The sequence below is a fragment of the Bradysia coprophila genome, unplaced genomic scaffold (genome assembly GCF_014529535.1).
Source record: "Bradysia coprophila strain Holo2 unplaced genomic scaffold, BU_Bcop_v1 contig_151, whole genome shotgun sequence".
Lineage (NCBI taxonomy): Eukaryota > Metazoa > Arthropoda > Insecta > Diptera > Sciaridae > Bradysia > Bradysia coprophila.
This window is the reverse complement of record NW_023503423.1, coordinates 3,280,020-3,300,459: the sequence shown is the minus strand read 5'-3', so window position 1 is coordinate 3,300,459 and position 20,440 is coordinate 3,280,020. Positions and strand designations below refer to the sequence as shown.

At 37.3% G+C, this 20,440-nt stretch overlaps 1 protein-coding gene across 3 annotated transcripts; it reads left to right on the top strand.

Moving 5' to 3' along the window:
* Positions 1-2,495: 2,495 nt before the first annotated feature.
* On the top strand, positions 2,496-18,701 carry LOC119074488 (thymic stromal cotransporter protein). 3 transcript variants are annotated; one of them, XM_037180637.1, is made up of 11 exons: positions 2,496-2,513; positions 10,133-10,427; positions 15,795-15,934; positions 16,011-16,144; positions 16,225-16,313; positions 17,203-17,607; positions 17,742-17,813; positions 17,886-17,989; positions 18,056-18,173; positions 18,238-18,394; positions 18,462-18,701. In XM_037180637.1, exons 1-11 carry the CDS (start codon positions 2,511-2,513, stop codon positions 18,586-18,588), a joined length of 1,644 nt encoding a protein of 547 aa, XP_037036532.1. In that variant the 5' UTR covers positions 2,496-2,510; the 3' UTR covers positions 18,589-18,701. The 3 variants fall into 3 exon arrangements, with proteins under 3 accessions (XP_037036532.1, XP_037036531.1, XP_037036533.1); XM_037180636.1 differs by lacking the exon at positions 2,496-2,513 and adding an exon at positions 9,399-9,815; XM_037180638.1 differs by lacking the exon at positions 2,496-2,513 and adding an exon at positions 9,744-9,850 and having other exon boundaries at positions 10,075-10,427.
* The last annotated feature ends 1,739 nt before the right edge of the window (positions 18,702-20,440 follow it).

Here is a 20,440-nt window from a genome sequence, read left to right as displayed (position 1 = left end):
ATAGCTAACAATGCGAATGACAGCGCAAGCGCTGAAATGATAACATGTGAGATCGGTATAGTAGTTATGACAAGTGCGATCGGTAAAGTATTTATATTATAATGTGGAGATGCCACCACAGTTTCCAGATCCTTAGGACCACAAGGCTCATCTTCGAACTTAACCTCGGGAATTCAATTCCTCGTCGATTAAAACCATCAAAATCGGTAAAGAATTACTCAAATTATCGTCATGACAAAGAAAGATGGCTACAAACAATTACGTTTTTCGTAGATTTCATACATTTTCTAACATAAAGTGGTTGCTAACATTTTATGGTATTTTCTGGTGTAAGACCCTTGACTTTCAGTCAAGTGAATAATTGAAATTCTTATATAGTTGTTGCGCTCGAAATATATTGTTGTGCTTTATAGAATCAACGTTTTAAATACTACCTGATTATTTCACCTACTTTCATGTTAATTGTCTTGTGATGGCCGTGATTGAGTGAGGGAGACAAAACGTTGGCTAGTAACAAAATAAAAGCGGGCACGTAACTGGTTGTTTTACCCTACAAGAACTACTGATCAACATTTTCCCTTTACCGGTAGTCATCAGTAATTCGAAGTAGGTAATTAGTACATAACTTACCAATGGGACATGGGACAAATGATGGAAATTTTACTTTTACCGATACGAGGCGAAGCCAACAAGTCATTTGTAATCGTTTGTTTTAAATACTTGAAATTCTGTATTCCAAGATAAGAAATTGAATTCAACTACATGCCGTTGTAACATTCGGTAAAGTGTACCATAACCGTATGTTACCACATATGCTACCACACAATAACCTAAACTGATCTTCAATGTACTGACCATCTCGGTATAAAAAAAGAGCTTAAAATTGCCAATGCTGTCGGGAGGCCTTTCCTTTTTCATTCTTTATTATGCTTTCAACTCTCAAATAGCGCTGTGACTATGTTTTTCTGTTCTCTCTTACACTAACTACAACCAATTGTTTTTGTCTAGAATGAATGAATCCATTCATAATGACTGGTTTTTGCTGTGTTGCATCTCTCAATCAAAATTTTCAAGGAACTTTGATGAAAATTTGAGACGGGTGCCTCCAGTGTTTACAAAAGAAATCTCGAAATCTCGTGCGAAAGCAAAAGCGAAAGTTGAATCATCGGTGACAGGCTTGAGCGCCGACGGAGAAACCTCGGCGGCGGCTAGCCGAAAAAAATTTCTCGGCGGCGGCGAAAAAATCGGCTTGAGCCGGCTTAAAACGGCTCGGCTGGAGGTTCCTTTTAACTTTTTTTCAAAATAAAAACGTTTAGATAAATTCATGGAAAATGAACTAGTAAGCATGAAAATGAAATTGTACGGAAAGCGAAAATGTAGGTAGATTAGGTTGTTCAGAGTGCAAGTGGAACTGGTCTTGTTACAAGCAAGTCTCTAAGTCTAAGGTTCACTAACACGTCAAGTTTTATTGCCTCAAAACTTGAACTAAATGGAAAATCATGCTCCAGTACACTCATTTAACTCAGTAAGAAAAGGGTTTTCGAGAAGAAATCGAAAGCTCACGAAAATCAAGTAAAAATTGAAAAGAAAAAAAATCGAGAAAATTCGCAAAGATCGATAAAGTTTTCTCAAATTTGTGAATTAACTGATTGTGCGCCTTCGGCTCGTTCCGCAAAGGTCATACTTGCCAAAACAACAAACTTAGAAGCGAGGACGTAATATACCATTCTGGAAAATTCATGAAAATTCAAGAAAATTTTCAAAATTTTCTTAATTTTGAAAAAAAAAATTCAAAATGTACTTGAGCTGCTTAGGATCAACAGGAATCTCGGTTTTCAAAATTATTTCACCCATTCACCTTTCGAAATCTTTATTTCATTTTCCAGCCGATTCAAGCCGGCTTGAGCCGTGTTTTTGGCACCGGCACGGCTGCGGCGCGGCTTGCTCAAAAATGGCCGGCGGCGGCTTGATCGGCGGCTTATTTTCGGCGGCGCTCATGCCTGATCGGTGATTTGCTCTCAATTTTATAGCACCTCTCATCTGAACGGATAAAAGTGCAACCGCAAAAATCAACTGAAATTATTTCATTTGCAGGAATTTCGAATGATTTTTTGTTTCGTCGTAAAATATGTTTGTTGAAACAGGTATTCATATTGTTTATCTCGGCATACTTTCAAGCAACAGGTAACGCAATATGTTGTTTTGAAGAAAAAATGTTAACAGCTCGTTAATATCTGGCGTATATGATATGATAGGCAAACTACTTGTCGTCAGTATGTTAAATCGTTAAATGTCGCTTGATTTATTCCAATGCACGTAAAAATGCAAATATTTTCCGATTTTACAAAGCAAATATCTGGATGGACGTAAATAATTCAGAGCAATGCAGTAGAAGTGCAACGCTGCTGTAAAATTAAATGTTTGGGGCAAAAGTCGCTTTCAGTTGTATAAGAAGTTTGAATGCATTTGCGACGACGACGGTACAGTTTGATTTTTTGTTTTAAATTAATATGGTTCGTTGAATTCGATTGATGGCCACCTTTAAATAACTTTCCGAAAATCAGCAATATCGCGGTGATTATACAAACAGGTTTTGAAATGGATTTTTTTCCAGTTTCCACAAAAAAAAATCATTCTCTGACTTTCATATTGCGTTTTATCGCCTTTTATATAATCGTTCTCTCCACCATGCAATTTTTATACCAACATACAAAGTCTGCGTATCATTACACTTTGCATATTTATGCATCGTCTCTACACATTAATATTATGTTTATGGATAACCTGCAGTTCATTCTTTTGTCTCATTCAAATATTTGTGGTTTTTGGGGCGAAAATGTTCATTTACGTCGAACCTGCATTATTCGTTGTAAAGCTTTGTAGTAAAACTCAAAAGAAGAATTCAGTGAGTGCAACAAAACAAGACCTCTGTTGCTGTTCCTAAAGTCGAGGTTAACATATCCACTTAATTGGTGGTTTTTAACTGCTTGATCCATACAGTGTTTTCGTGTACGACATTACACACCTCCAAAATATTCGAATAACAACTCGTAGTAGGAAAGGTGAATCTCTATGGTTAGTTCGTATCGAATAGAGTCCGACTGATTATATTAAAAACGTGTTTAGTTCTCAATCGATAATAGCAGTTTAGCTTAAATTGAATTTAATTTAACGAAAACCGTAATTTTTAGTTTGAAGCGGACCGTTGAAAAGGTGATTTACCTGTGGAAAGAAATTTTACCAAAAATTCCAAAAATGTTTTCAGTAATTCTCGGATGAAAAATTGTGCATCGGGAAAACGATATTGATTTGCTATTCTATAAAGTAGTGTTGTTAGGCACCAATCTGTCGAAATATCTGTGATTTTGTGATGAGAAACCGAATTGGTTTTTAAAAAAGTTTTCAAAACAAAGTCTTACTAAGGTTGTTCTTAATGTTATAGTGAAAATCGGAAACCCATAAAAGTGAAAGAAAAGTAAAAAAAAAAGTTTTCGAAAATAAGTGATTTTTCTTGCTGTTTCTGCGAAACGTTTCTTGTTCATCCGGTAGTTGAAGCCTGTTTAGTAGTCTTAAAAATAAATCCAAATAAATAGTGAGTTCCAATTGTCGAGTAAATCTGTAGATACACTGTGGGAGAGTGTTTATATTGCTCAGCTGCTTTTAAATTGCAACGTTTCTGTTAAATAAATATTCAAACAAAAGAAGGACAGACGTATGGTGTGGATTTACAGTGGGATCAACCGCAGCACTGCTACTAGCATGAACACTGAATTGACAAGTGTCAAATTTGGAGGCTTTAGTGATACGAGCTACCGCTTGAGATTGTTTGTATTGTATGTTTTAACGGTTTTAACTCATACAACGAAAACAAGTCATAACAGAAACGCAGTGCCTACTGTGATTTCAACAGCCTCCGAATATTTTCCATGTTCGTGCTAGTAGCAGTGCTATGGATCAACACGTGAATACAGAAAAGGTACATAGTCTAGCTATGGAGTTTCGCATTTCAAAGACACGTTTACAGTCATAGCCAGTGAAATTTCAGCATGAATTTGCTGCAGCTGTTTTTGAGCTGATCCACACATACAACCAAAACTGTTGATACGTCTTCATACAGTTTTACCACTACCACGCACGTGTCTGTAGCAGCTTCAAACGTATAAACAAATGTAAACAGTTTTGATTGTTTGTTTGGATCATCTGAAAAGCAACTGAGGCAAATTCATGCTGAAATTACACCGTCTCTGACATGTCAACTGCTTCAATATCTCAAAAAAAAAACTGCCAGAACTGTATTCTAACGTGTCAACGTTGAGTCTGTAATCGTGGCCCTCTTCTTGTAAGAATGAATTTAGAAGTGTTTTTGGGAGGATTTGAAGCAGTTGTTGACTTGATACCCTTTGAACTTATCGACACTGCCCTATTAGTTATCAAAATGAAATGATGATGTACCTGTGCCGACAGCGGTAAAAAACGCAACTTTCATTTTGCTTATAATTCGCTATTATGACACGTCTTTTTCTGCATTTAATTATTCTCATACTAATTAGATAAGTGGCTTGTGGCAGATGCTATTTGCACCCGAGTGCAAATAGTCAATATGAACACTATTTGCACCCGAGTGCAAATAGTCAATATGGATACTATTTGCACCCGGGTGCAAATAGTGAATATGGATACTATTTGCACGTGGCGGGTGCAAATAGTCAATATGAACACTATTTGCACTCGGGTGCAAATAGTCAATATGAACACTATTTGCACCCGAGTGCAAATAGTCAATATGGATACTATTTGCACCCGGGTGCAAATAGTGAATATGGTTACTATTTGCAGGTGGCGGGTGCAAATAGTCAATATGAACACTATTTGCACTCGGGTGCAAATAGTCAATATGTACGCTATTTGCACTCAGGTGTAAATAGTCAATGTATGAGCTATTTGCAGTCGAATGGTCTGTTAACATTATGAAATATGATTTCGCGCGGCGTGAAATCATATTTCATAATGTTAACAGACCATTCGACTGCAAATAGCTCATACATTGACTATTCCTTCGCTTCGACTAACAAAAAACATGTTTTTCAAACAAAAATTTCATTTCGCTAGATTTGTCAAGAAAATAATTCCAGTGAATTACGTTTAATTGTGACAAAACAAAAATAATCAATATTTTTTCTTTCGACGCTTTGTGGAAATTGCATTTCCCCAAGGTCTCAGAAGGGCAGCTAAATGTAGTGCATTTTGACAAAGGCTACTCATTTGGACCACACCAAACTCCTCTCTTACAAACAGTTGGTAGATGGAAGAATTCAGGAATAAATTAATCTCCTTAGACAAATTGTAGAAAGATGATTTCAGTAGGGACGAACCAACAGTTTGTAGAAGGATGAATTCAGTTGGAACAAACCAAACTCATTCCTTACACAATTTCTAGAAGAATGAATTCAGTAGGAACGAACCAAACTCCTTTCTTACAAAGTTTGTAGAAGGATGATCTCAGTAGCAACAAACAAAAGTCCTTCCTTACACAGTTTGTTGAAGTTATAGAATTCAGTTGGATCCAACCAGACACTTTGTTTATACAATTTGCAGCGAATTGTGCGAGTAGCATTTTCGATAATATAATTCGTACAGCTTGCTAACAATGATTTTTTTATTATTTCCGATAGTTTTAAAAAGTTGGGTGCAAATAGCGTTAATATTCACTATTTGCACCCGGGTGCAAATAGTGTCCATATTGACTATTTGCACTCGGGTGCAAATAGTGTTCATATTGACTATTTGCACTCGGGTGCAAATAGTCACTTCGTTTTTTCTAATATAACAATATTCATCCCATCTAGGGATCATCAAATACATAAAATGCAATGCCTGCATATAGTGATCAGACATCGTATATTAAAATTCCTGGACTGTAATTTGATACCTTGTACCCCAAACAATAGAACTACCTGAGGCTGACGACTTATTTTACTCAATCGAAGACCTGACATACAAATCAAAGTCCTTCATACAGTTGTATCGAAAATTTCACTAGATGTTTTCGATTCTTATTCGTCTGATCGTCTGATCACAGTGTGTAAGCTACAATTTTATAAGATTTATAGCACCACTGTCCTTGTGAACGTGTGGCTTTCTTCTTTAAATGCCAAATACTGATCGGTTCATGTACATTTGTATGTACGTACAGCTTTAACCGACTACAGACACACGTAACCATTGTAAAAAATGCTTTCATATAACTTAAACCACTTATTTTTTCCACTCATCCTAACGGAACGGGCACTTGAAGATAGATGATAAATTGAAAGTTTCGTCGTAGAGTGACCTTGCTGCAAACAAAACGTCGTAACAGGTACTTATTGTGAGGCTGGTATGGCAAGTTTGGTATCGTTGTAAAGCTTAGCTTGCAGGCTGATCAGACATTATCTGATTATTATTTTGTAGCAAGAAGGGTCTACCTCTGTATTACAGAGGAGTTCAAGTTTCGTCGAGGATGGTGAAAATAACATTTTTCAAATATTGTACAATTCAGACAAATTTTGTAAAATACATTCTCGGCGTTTAACAGTGCATGGAATCCTCTACCAATATCGCCATTCAAAGCGTTTCAAACTCTCTTCATCTTGGCCATGTCACGATTTAAAAATGTCAAAATTTCGACTTTAGCTGGCTGTGGCTACGTGGTCAGGTTGTCAAGGGAAGCCATTTTAAGACGAATTAGTCCCTCTATCCGTTGCGATAACAATCTGTACTCAAATTGGTCCCGCACGGCCATGAGTGCCGGTTCTCCGAAAGGGCTGGATGGATCAAAGGTGGCCTATTTAAGTTTTGTGCAACCCGTGAAACGATGTTATTATTGCAGTCTGAGCCCCCGAGCAGAATTAATCTACTCAAACATCCGGGCTATTATATCGCCCAGGGCGATATTATCGTTCTGTTGGAAGATAATATCGTCCACGACGGTATAACACTTTCAGGGCGATATTTATCGTACAGAAAACTAAAAATCTCCATGAAATTTTTTAGAACGATAATATCGTCAGGAACAATATCGTTCAGACATTGTTCCTGACGATTATTATGCGTGAATATATAGTCCGCCACCGTAAAATTCTAGTGGCACTCTTACGATATTTTGAGTGTTTACATCTCTTCAAGCCACCTACAACAAAATTCTGATGTTTAGATTTTCTACACACAAAAAAACAATTAACCGCTACAAGGTCGAACGGAATCGATTTACGGCCAGTCCCTACATTCCTGATAATAATTATCTCAGCAACTTTATCCGGTAGAACATCATCATCACATGTTTGTAAAAAAAATCGCAGTCAAATAAACAGCAAGAAAATCAACTTAGAAATCAGAGATGTTGTGCATTATATACACAACTTATGCAGCAAAACGATCATAAAAATTGTATGTTTATGTATAGCAAAGCTGCGTTACAAGAGAGATACCTATCTATCTATCTACCGGAAGATGCGGGAAAAGGCAATAAAAACGCATAAGATTCTATTCAGTACAATTAGGCCGTGTGTCACCGCACATTCTTTAAAAGAATAAAAAAATTCTCAAATAAGTTGTCATTTTTAGTCCGAACATTTCTGACAATAAACTTGATGTAAGCCTACACGCCAAATTTTCCAATTTTCAACAAACTAATCCTCGCCGAGTTAATACTGCAAAATACGAATACGACACACAATTTGTGACTTGGACTTTGCCAAACAAAAACAAATTGACAATATAATAGCATTTCAGTTGATCGCTAACAAAAATCGAATACACACAACATTGTCCTACAAGTTCACCACACTAATTTTAACTGAAAGCCAGACTTCCACTTCCAAGGTCTTTAGGCAATATATACCTTGCGCTTTGCGTATTTGTGGGGAACATGCAAAAGTTCATCACAGTAGGCTATTGAACCCACTAAAATCTAATTTTAAATCGCTAGAATAACTCCATAAATCTAAATGTGATACTAAGAAACCACGTGTTTCAATAAGTCCTGGTAGCGATCCTGAAGACATGGACCTAATCTTTTTGGGCTGAACGGCGTACTTTCGTTCACTTTTCCAAGCCCTCTCAAGAAATATCACTAAATAACTAAAGAAATCCAACATTACATCTACATTACACATTACATTACACATTGCACATTACATTACATTACATTGTAATGTAATGTAATGTAGCGTTACAAACTGCATCTTTGATTTCTGAAGCCAATCGGCGAGATAACATTTTTTGGTTTGCGAACTTTTAAAGTACTCACAAAAGTTCACCAAAGTGCGCTGCTGAACCCAGAAAAAGTTGGGTATTAGTAGCTAGATTCGCTCACTGAACCTTGCAATATTACGTAATATTACGTAATATTGCAAGGTTCAGGGAGCGAATCTAGACAGTCGGGCTTAACTCAGAAAAAGTTGGGTATTAGTAGCTAGATTCGCTCCCTGAACCTTGCAATATTACGTAATATTACGTAATATTGCAAGGTTCAGTGAGCGAATCTAGCTACTAATACCCAACTTTTTCTGGGTTCAGCAGCGCACTTTGGTGAACTTTTGTGAGTACTTTAAAAGTTCGCAAACCAAAAAATGTTATCTCGCCGATTGGCTTCAGAAATCAAAGATGCAGTTTGTAACGCTACATTACATTACATTACATTACATTACATTACAATGTAATGTAATGTAATGTGCAATGTGTAATGTAATGTGTAATGTAGATGTAATGTTGGATTTCTTTAGTTATTTAGTGATATTTCTTGAGAGGGCTTGGAAAAGTGAACGAAAGTACGCCGTTCAGCCCAAAAAGATTAGGTCCATGTCTTCAGGATCGCTACCAGGACTTATTGAAACACGTGGTTTCTTAGTATCACATTTAGATTTATGGAGTTATTCTAGCGATTTAAAATTAGATTTTAGTGGGTTCAATAGCCTACTGTGATGAACTTTTGCATGTTCCCCACAAATACGCAAAGCGCAAGGTATATATTGCCTAAAGACCTTGGAAGTGGAAGTCTGGCTTTCAGTTAAAATTAGTGTGGTGAACTTGTAGGACAATGTTGTGTGTATTCGATTTTTGTTAGCGATCAACTGAAATGCTATTATATTGTCAATTTGTTTTTGTTTGGCAAAGTCCAAGTCACAAATTGTGTGTCGTATTCGTATTTTGCAGTATTAACTCGGCGAGGATTAGTTTGTTGAAAATTGGAAAATTTGGCGTGTAGGCTTACATCAAGTTTATTGTCAGAAATGTTCGGACTAAAAATGACAACTTATTTGAGAATTTTTTTATTCTTTTAAAGAATGTGCGGTGACACACGGCCTAATTGTACTGAATAGAATCTTATGCGTTTTTATTGCCTTTTCCCGCATCTTCCCGCTGGGATATTTCTTTTTAACGAATGTTAAAGCATATTTAATAAAAAATCAAGTTTTTAAGACTTAGGCAAATTAAAGAAAGATAAAAAAAAGAGAATCGACTGTGCATCTATACATCTGTACGATTCTCGTTTGGTATACACACGATCATCTTCATAATAATATGTGAGAATGTCGTTAAAGAACTATATTTTCGCTACAATAAACACCAAGTCAACAACAACATTTCAAAGTCGTGGTGAAGAGCCATCAGTAGACACCACATTACCAACGATAATAGAAGGCGATAGTTCGGAGTCGAGCATGAATTGGATAAAAAAAGCATGGAACTTTGTGTCGATCGAACCGGTGATGGTTTGCTGGATTCTTCCCTCCTGCTTACTGTATATTGCCGTTGAGAATTTGTCATTGGAAAAAGTTTGTGGCCTCATTTCATTTTTGGATTTTTTTTAAGAGTCATATCGCCAAGACTTCAGGTGATTGGGGAACAAGCGGTCTCCGATTTTAATGAGTGATAGCTCGTTGGATTCGTCTTTCAATTCTAGGAAACACGTGTCTTTCACTTTTTCTTTAAAAAACGAAAAAGACGAATCCAACGAGCTATCACTCATTAAAATCGGAGACGGCTTGTTCCCCAATCACCTGAAGTCTTGGCGACATGACTCTTAAATTAATTTTTGTCTGTCGATGCAATTTCCGGATTCTAAAAAGAAAATTCTTTCGTAAATTTCTAGTCGTGTCGCGTTAACTATGGCTATTCCGATTTGGTGTGTGACAACATGATTGATAAGTCTATCAATAGTATCGATTGTGTGGAAGTTCGAAGCAGAAAGAGTGATACGAATGGAACTATCGAATTGGACCATGATCTCATGTACAATTCGTCTTATATCAAAGCTTATAATGGCAGTGAATTGATTAATTTGAATATCTCGGAAACGAAAAGTGATCTGGAAGAACAGGTGTGCAAAGCCGAAATCGACAGTCAAATTCTCGACTCAGCACTAAATGTTTACACTTCTCCGTTCGGTAAGCTTGACAAAATCAATTTATCTTTTTATATTGTTACGCATCGTCAGTTTTATAAACAAATTTCCAATTTTAACCAATTCAAAATCCGATATACTTCTTCTTTCGAATACCGAACGTGTTTCTCAATGACATCACTTAATGACTTGGTCATTATTTCAGATTTTTTGGCTAAAAAAACATGTTTAGACGAAGATGTTTTTTTATTCTGTATTGTTATTAATAATATTATCGAATTTGGCTGGATGTTAAGCCAACTATGGCCTTTACATTCTTTAGAAATATTCGGAATTTTTCCTTCAATTAATTGAACAGTTTTTTTTTGCTGCTTGTAAAAGTTAATTTATCATTTAAGACATCAAGAACAAGCAACGGATATTGCCTGTTACTATTTCTGAACATTTCTTTTAATGAAAAGCACTGGAGAACAATCATATGACAGACACCCATATATATGAGTGATACGAAGACTTATTATCACTGGTAATAAAGACAGCTTTTTCAATGCGAATAGTGAATAGAAGCTTAATTGAATCGCATCGAGTAGAACGACAATAAGTATACTAATAAGTACTAATTGTTCATTGGTTGGTTCCATACATTTGTTTCAGTCACGACGAAATTCATTCGACTGAGCAAAATGTTTACAGACGGGTATTGTAGACCGAGAGCTCACCTGCATATATCAGTCCGTCATATGGCCGCGATTTGAATCTTCTTGCATCACTCAATAGAGTGTTTAAGAGTGATATCGCCAAGACGTCAGGTGATTGGGGAACAAGCGGTCTCCGATTTTAATGAGTGATAGCTCATTCGATTCGTCGTTTAATTCTAGCGAACACGTATCTGCCATTTTTTTGAAAAAAAATTTACTTTCTGTGAAAAGCGTTCAAAAGTGAAGACATGTCAGAGGGTAACGAAAACAGTTTTTTGGCAATAACTCAAGAAACAATTATTTTAAATTATTGTAATGATGTACGAATGTCGGCCTTGGAAAGACCTACAGGTAGAGTATACGCACAGCTTGGTGCGAGTATATCCGCGAGAGTTATTACTAATAATATAGTGAATGTTCGGAGAGTCCGCCTTCTCTGCAGCTTCTATGTTCCGCGGAACTGAGTATGGGGTGTTGTAGCTGGCCTCACCCACTATCGTCCCACATATAAATGAAACCAGTACTTTTGTGCTGCAAGCCTACCGAAGTCTTGTAAAAATAGTTGGAGCCAAAATGCAGATTTTTTCCTTCTTTCTGTGGGCCCAATTGCTGGCACAGCGTCTGGAACGCTTCTACGGGAATAATTTCATATAGTCTACCATTCTGTTTCCTTATACGCTTCGCTATGTCGCGAACATAGATCGTTACAACATATCCAGTGTTAGTAATTCGAGTGAAAAATTATTAAATTTTTCTAAGCGGATTTTAGTCAAATAAAGTGTTAGCGTATAGCGCATGATCTTAGGACTCCGGAACGATATGATCAACTGAGAGCAAATGGTTTTCCGAACTCCCATCCCGTAGCAAATATTGTTCCACATAAAAAACTAATTATTCTTCCGGAGTCCTGAGATCATGCCCTACACGCTAACACTTTATTTGACTAAAATCCGCTTAGAAAAATTTAATAATTTTTCACTCGAATTACTAACTGGATATGTTGTAACGATCTATGTTCGCGACATAGCGAAGCGTATAAGGAAACAGAATGGTAGACTATATGAAATTATTCCCGTAGAAGCGTTCCAGACGCTGTGTCAGCAATTGGGCGTACAGAAAGAAGGAAAAAATCTGCATTTTGGCACCAACTTTTTTTATAAGACTTCGGTAGGCTTGCAGCACAAAAGTACTGGTTTCATTTATATGTGGGACGATAGTGGGTGAGGCCAGCTACAACACTTCATACTCAGTTCCGCGGAACATAGAAGCTGCAGAGAAGGCGGACTCTCCGAACATTCACTATATTATTAGTAATAACTCTCGCGGATATACTCGCACCAAGCTGTGCGTATACTCTACCTGTAGGTCTTTCCAAGGCCGACATTCGTACATCATTACAATAATTTAAAATAATTGTTTCTTGAGTTATTGCCAAAAAACTGTTTTCGTTACCCTCTGACATGTCTTCACTTTTGAACGCTTTTCACAGAAAGTAAATTTTTTTTCAAAAAAATGGCAGATACGTGTTCGCTAGAATTAAACGACGAATCGAATGAGCTATCACTCATTAAAATCGGAGACCGCTTGTTCCCCAATCACCTGAAGTCTTGGCGATATCACTCTTAAGTGAGAGAGATGGCGAAACGACAACCAATTGTTCCATCTCGGGATCTGCTGTCAGATTCTTTTGTATTGTCGATGACAGCAGACCCCTAGTTGATTTTCTATCTCGCTCCACTTAAACACCGCATAGACAATATCTGAGCCTGGGTTAGGTCTATTTGCTGTACATCTCGGCTGGCACGCATCGTAGAAAATCTAAATCAGGGCCTAATCTTTATGAATCTATTCACCTAAAGTTACCGAATATATTTTCTAAAGAGTTCAAATGCAATTCGAGGTTTTGTTTCTAAGTCGGATTTTCAACGGTCTGTGCCGGCGGAGATATCAAGGACTATTGTTGGGAAAACATTTTCCTATAGTTTCTTGAATTTGCCCATATTCTCCATAATCATACATGTTGTACATGTTGTACGGGGGTATTCTGAAGCTTTGAAAAAAGGTTCCTAAGTTCACATCGTATGAGACGCAAAAGTCCAAACTTTGTAAATTTTTTGAACACTCGTTAGGGATCGCCTAGGGAAAAATAGAACAAAGTTTTCCGCATTTTCCGCGACTGATATGCATGTTGGCTCTCGGTCTATTAACTCTTTGGTTGAATGACTATAGTTTTGAATGCCTCTGGGAGAAATGTTTTACGCACACGGATGCAAAAGAACAGGTCGAATGATGAAAGCAATTATTGAGTGATAAATGCAAAGCCCCTTTACGTGGACAAAGGCTAAAACGTGGAAATTGCTGTCCATATTACATAATTCTCTCATAGGTTTTTCTCGGTTCATTCGTCACTTGGGTACATCCATAGGTATTGTCCACTTTACTCAGGTTTACCATCATCAGATGGCAAATGCCTTAACGACTCTGATAGAAGAGTAGTAATATCAGGGAGTAGGGAAGAAAGGATCTTTGATCTAAGTTCGTATTTCCAATTGAAGGGGAGGCTTCTTCCAAAACTCTAATCAAATCTAGGTACAGCCATTTCATGTTTTAAACTGTTGTTAGACTGTTGTTTTGAGTGCATCTATGCATCCCAAGATATCAAAGTTTGAAAACAATGTAGTCAACTTAAGTAGTCATTACAAAGTCGTCGTTTATGAAATTTTGCTTCAGGGCCTACAGGGACAAATCTTGAATTTAAAGAAACAGTAAACGACATTGAGGGTTTTTGAAAAAATTACCACACTGTTACGTTACATACCCTTCCATGGCGTGGTTTCCAAATCAAAAACCACGTACTTTCGTTTTCTATTTATTCTATTTTTTATTTATCGTTTTCCCAACAATGATGAGTATTTTGCGGCATAGAATTTGATGTACATCTCACACTGGTTCGGGTTTCGATTGAATGAAGACGTGAGAGAATTTCTAAACTTGTTCAGCCAATAGTCTGTGAAAAATGATAGAAAATCTTAAAGCGACCCTTGCTAGCTCATTTTCAAAAACAAATTTTCAAATTTTTGTGATTCGAAGAATCTGGGAACCGAATACTTAGAAAACTCCATTCAACGATTGAACCGCACTGTTAGTCTTAAAATATGAACTTTCTGGATATCAAGTATATTGTACTACCAACAGCATCCACAAATTACTTTAAAAAAGTTTATTATTGAACATGCCGAGAATATAGTCTCGATACCATCAACTGTTATCGATGCAGTCGTTACTTTTAATGTACCTTGCAGTGTGTGTACCTTGCAGTGTGGATAACAGTCAAAGTTTTGGTTAAAATTGGTCCAGAGAAAACAACTTCATTGAGCTTAAAAGCCTCAAAGTAATTAGATTTAAGAGTGATATCGCCAAAACTTGAACCAATTTGAAAACAATGGTTCGGCGATCCAGGCAAGCTATAGCTCGTTAGAATCGTCTTTCAATTCTAAGAAATAGGGATCTTTTAGTTTTTCTGTTAGTGTCCCATTTTCGGAGTGAACTCTTGAAAAGTCATAGCATGTCAAGGGGTGGTGAAAACACTTTTTTTTTGTGATAGCTCAAGATAGACATGTTTCTAAAAGTTGAAAATTTGTAGGAATATAGGCCTTTGGCAGACCTTCATAAAGAGTATAATCATCGGTATGGGCCGCCACCCGTTCTAGACTTATGACTCAAAATATGGTCAATGTTTGGTCAGTGCTACTGGCTTGCAACAGAATTTATCCGCGGAACTGACTATAGGGTGTTGTAGCTGGACTTACCCTCTTTCATTCCACGTATAAAAAACCCCAGATAAATTCTGTTGCAAGCCATAAAGTTAGTTGAAGTAAAATGTCGCTCCAGGAGACCCATATTTTTCAGTGTTTTCAACTTGTTTTTGGTCTTCAAACAGGCTGGAGCGATGGGAATGAAATAAACTAAATCAAAATTACATGTTCAGCTCGAAATTGTCCTGAACCGCGCGATCATTGGTCTTGAAAATGTTGCTTTCCTCCTTCTTCGTAGAAGGTGGAAAACCTCATTTCTTTGACTTCACAAAATTAACAGAAACTCAATTGCTTGCTACGAATATAGGTTTATTGTAAAGCAGAGATGCGCAGCGTTGCAGAGCTATAGCTTGCCTGGATCGCCGAACCATTGTTTTCAAATTGGTTCAAGTTTTGGCGATATCACTCTTAAGCAAACGTACATCCACTCCTGAGGAGAGTGTGTATGTTTGCGTTGAAAGATTCGAGAAAGAAACCACCAAAATCTTGGCGATCTCATTTAAAATATAATGGCTCTAGCTAGACGGACCTTTTGCAGTCGGGTGTGTCATCCACAGTGATTACATAAATAAAAGCGATGAAATATTGCATATTCTATTTTACATAATGCCAGAACGTATGCTAATGAAACAGCTAATCGAAGTAAATTGAATTTGGATCAATCTGGTTTAACACACTTATTTACATCACAAGACGTCGAATTGATTCGATAATTATAATTATGAACTTATCGAGCTATCATCGTTCGGAATATTCTAAATTTATTTTGATAACAGAGTAACCCCTAACCTTTCTCAAGTTGAATGGTTTGTGCACGCCGTTTAACCGCCACACCAACAAGTTATAATTCAAATTCAAATTAATTCAAAATCAATTCTTCTACTCACCAAATTTCAGACACGGTCTTTGGCATTTTGATGATTCTGTTTGCCGGAGGATGGAGTGACAAAAAAGGAAAACGAAAACCGTGCATGTTATTGCCGTTGATTGGCGAGACCGCATCTTTATTTGTCCTGCTCATATCAGCAATTTTTATGGTGAGTCAAATTGATTGCCCAGCCGAGGACAGTATTTTGTTTTAAAGCATTGGACACTAATGTAATCGATTTGCAGAAACAATTGCCGCTTGAATTCAATATGATTTTAAGTAAATTGTTGCCAGCTATGGGCGGTGGACAAAATTTAATGTTGATGGGCGTGTACAGCTATTTAACCGAAATGACTGAGGAAAAAGACAGAACTTTTCGGTAATGATAGCACTTTGATGCGGGACACCTATATATTTCGATGTTCGGAATTTGACCAAGTTTTCTCTCCTTTATTTCAGATTTGGCATTTTCGCCGTTTTCGTCCCCTTAATTCCTGTTGTTTCTCTTCCATTTAGCGGAATTCTATTTCAAACTTTAGGATATGTTAGTACGTACAATTAAAGAGACGTCTTACTGACTAACGCAAATTCATTATCTTGCTTAGAGTCTTTATGCCATCCGCGCATACTAGGGCGTATCGAATTTTGAGAATTTTAAGGGTCGCGATAGCCTGTGTGCGGAAAACGTAGATCATTGAAAACTAAGTCCAGGCATATGGTTGATGGATCCGAAGGTGCCCGGGAAGAAGTCCCCCCGGACGACTTTAACTTTCAAATGGTCATAACTCGGAAAGTTAAGAGTATTTTTGAAAACAATGTTCTAGCAGGATGTAGAGCGTTAAAAACTCTACAAAACTGCCAAAGAAACCGATGGTCCAAAAGGTGTGTCTGTCGAGGTTTTCTAACATCGAAAGTTCGACATTTTCGTTTTTGACTTTTATTTCCTGAGAGACAAATTATTAACTTTAGCTTTTGGCATGAGGTTGTAGAGGAGGTCGAGTACTACCAGTACACTAGGCGTTGTCCCGGTCGGCGATCCATCCGAAACCACTTTTTCAACAATAATGAATGGACTTTTTAAGTGTACCCACGTCGCCCACGAAGCCAGTGCAGACAATGTAACCGGTGTTGCTGAGTCGAGGTAACATTGGCCAGTAAGTGCACATAATATTCCATAACAGTAGCTGAACTCTTTTACAAAATATTTAAGAATTCGGTGTTACTCTTAACTTTCCGAGTTATGACCATTTGAAAGTTAAAGTCGTCCGGGGGGACTTCTTCCCGGGCACCTTCGGATCCATCAACCATATGCCTGGACTTAGTTTTCAATGATCTACGTTTTCCGCATACAGGCTATCGCGACCCTTAAAATTCTCAAAATTCGATACGCCCTAGCGCATACATCTCACTCTAATATTTCAAAATATCCCCATTCAGAATTACTGTTGCTATGCATACCCATAAACGTTTTGGGATGTCTCTACATCATATTCGTACTAAAAGAAGTCGACCACAGTAAGATACAAGCAACCAATGGAGCCGTCAGCAACGGAACGACTGAAGGAACGGATAATCCTGGCTTTGAATTGAAAGAATCGGCACCGCAGACCACCACTGCGACGAACGGAAACGGAACCACCTCACCCACACCTGTAATCACAGCACTGAAGAAGAATTTCTTTGTAGAATTTTTCAATCCAGCTGTTGCCGTCGGCTGCATTCAAGTGATTTTGAGAGAGAGAGCCCACAATGGTCGTAAAGTTATATGGCTGTTGTTGATTATGTATTTCATAGCCATTGGTCCAGCTTTTGGAGAGGAGCCAAATGAATACAATTTTACGCGTAAGTTCGATTTTGACGATTAAGTGCTCAGGGAACTCGCACTTTTAGGTTCTTAATTCTCTGAGGTTCTATCCTAAAGTTTAAGCTATCACTCAACTTGTCTTTGACTCAATAAATTTTTGTGTATGCGACAGGTATCGTTCTAAATTGGGATGGTCTACAGTACAGTCCGTTTGCCACATACGGAAATTTTATTTCCTTGACTGGTAATGTTAACTGTTAATTAACCACATAAAGTTCCGAATTCAAACGATCTTTCTCTTACCAACGGAATACAGGTACAATGGTAATGGTGGGCGGTTTGAGTAAGTTATTCCATTTGTCGGATCCATTGGTTGGATTTTTGGCAACAACTTTCTCGGGCATTTCCCGATTGTTTTACGTGAGTGTTGGATGAACGAAAACTAGAAATTCATCAGTTTTTTAATCAACTCGAATGATTTTACAGACAGCTGCAGCCACAAGTACTATGTTGTATGTGGCAAGAACTATCGACATGTTTGTGAGCGTACGAGCATTGACTTTGAAGAGTATAATATCGGTGTTTGTCGACAGTACTGAATTAGGTAAAAACATAATAATTGGCCTAACCGGTCGATCGATCAATCAATTACTTTCCAAATTTCGCAGGGCGAATATTTTCGATCATTGGAATCATTGAGGCGTTCGCCAAATTCGTATTCGTGTCGGTGTACAGTTTAATCTACCAACACACATTGGAAACACTGCCAAGCGCTTTCTACCTCTGCAGTTTCGTCTGTTTAGTAGTTGTCGCAGTAATATATGCGTAAGTAATTCGCGGACATTTTATTTAGCTGGAAACAAATTCTACAACGTTTTCGCAAACAACACAGGTTCCTCTATTTCATTGTTAAAAAGAAACATGCCAGAGAAGAAGCACAATCGGCCAATACTCCAGAGACTGCGGCAGAAACTGGAGATGTATGGAAATCGAGTACGGAGCAAAACACACACATGTAGATGGTGAAAATTGTATATTAAACGCGAGATGAGCGGTAGGAATGCGAGGAGTCTCAAGTCAAACCAGATTCATAAAATAATTTTTTTTAAAAATTAAATTGTAAATAAATATACCGAAAAAAGTCGTCACAATACTCGTGTCTGTTTCCATTTCAAATCAATTTAGATGTGAAAACATATAGACGAATCTGGAGGTGTCCAACTTCAGATTGCCATTCTTCCTCTGCGATGTAGATTTCGGCTCGGTTTTTAAACTTTAATTGTTTTTGGGTGTAATTCGTGGCTCTCTAAATAGGTCACCTATTATAGGTGAGTATGACCTATGCTATCGCCCCGAAAACCACTTACAGTGGAAGTGTGACGCAAGTCCCTTTATCCACTTACAAAAAGAACTTATATCGGTAGTGGTGACGCTAACAGCTTCGAAACGCAAAAAGAAATGCATCACAAATGTCCGATGATGAGGACAGTGTAAAGAACGGATTTAAAAATTTATTTCGTTTTAAGGAAGGCTTTACTTATGTATTTGTTCCAGGACATATTTTCTGTGTTCTTCAACTTTCTTTACAGTTGTTTTTTCAACGGTTGCCACTTGTGACGCACCTACTTCCGCAATAGGCAAAGTATTTTTTTCTGTTAAATTATTTCATTTGCTCAACGAAGGAAGTAAGCAGTCATTGACTGAATAGTAAGATAGGTCTTATATGTTACCTCTTGGCTTTCGATCAAAGAGCGGGTTCCCGTGAACTACTCTATAGCATCCATGAACATTGGAACTTTGAATTTGTAATCGGTTAATGACCAGAAATCGAGAAATGCTTAGAAATCGGGAAACTACCAAAAAAACAGAAAATCGGTCTTTGCAATCGAGATTTGATTGAAAAGCAAGAAAGCGAAATGGGAAATGAACAAGAATCAGTAATTAAAATGATTTGATGATAACAGGTGAATATACAACGGGAAGCGAATCGAGATCTTTGGTGAGAAAATAGAAATAAAAGCCTTGTAATAGTAATCAAACGAAAATTTTCACTCGCTTCGCTCGCGATTTCAGCTTTCAAAAATTCGGTAATCGATTATTTTTATTTCGGAAACGTTGAAATAGTGTAGCTTTAGTTAATATACTTTTTCCTCTGTACGCGTCTGTATTCGCGTCTGTGCTTACCATTCATTTTTTTAGCTCGGAGCGCACTATTTATCTTAAGTGCATTTTCATTCATTCGTAAAGCTTATTCATATTTGCTCGCTCCGCTCCCGTCTTTCTGATGATATGAAGAAAAACATTGTTCGTCAGCGTTAGACTAATCAGACATGAAATTACGAACAGAATTACGTACAATTAATGGTCCCGACAGGAAATACGTAATATTTGATAGTGCGAATTTTCACCGATCAAATTGGTCGAACATTTCAACACTCACATGTGTTAGTGAAAAGCCACACGTAAAATTGTACGAAATGTGTAAACTGAACTCTGAACTTATTTTGAGTTCAGTTTATGTTATATAAACTGGTGTCAGGACCACATTTTATCGTACGAAATACCAATCTATATACGATTAGTCTAAGTTGTAAGCATGAAATTATGCCGATACGTGTTCAGGAACCCTTCAGGAACGAGTTAGAGGTTATTGGGCTTGTATTCCATACGTTAACTAAAGTTGAATTTTTTGGTACTAGTCGTAAGCTTGTCCTAACGAGGCGGAGCCTAGGACCGGAAAATCTTAACATTTTTACTGAGAAATCCCAATTGTATTAACGCGAAATTTAGTGGAGTTTTATAGATACCGGGAAAATCGGGAAATCGGATTTAGATATCAACCCGATATTATCCGGAAGAAAGCATTACTTG

Bases quoted from the DNA above. Each gene is read 5' to 3' on its own strand.
- LOC119074488 (XM_037180636.1), top strand. From the start codon at position 9,570: ATGTCGTTAAAGAACTATATTTTCGCTACAATAAACACCAAGTCAACA. The intron at 9,816-10,132 runs GTTTGTGGCCTC...GTAAATTTCTAG, and splicing joins AGAATTTGTCATTGGAAAAA to TCGTGTCGCGTTAACTATGG. The intron at 18,395-18,461 runs GTAAGTAATTCG...CAAACAACACAG, and splicing joins GTTGTCGCAGTAATATATGC to GTTCCTCTATTTCATTGTTA.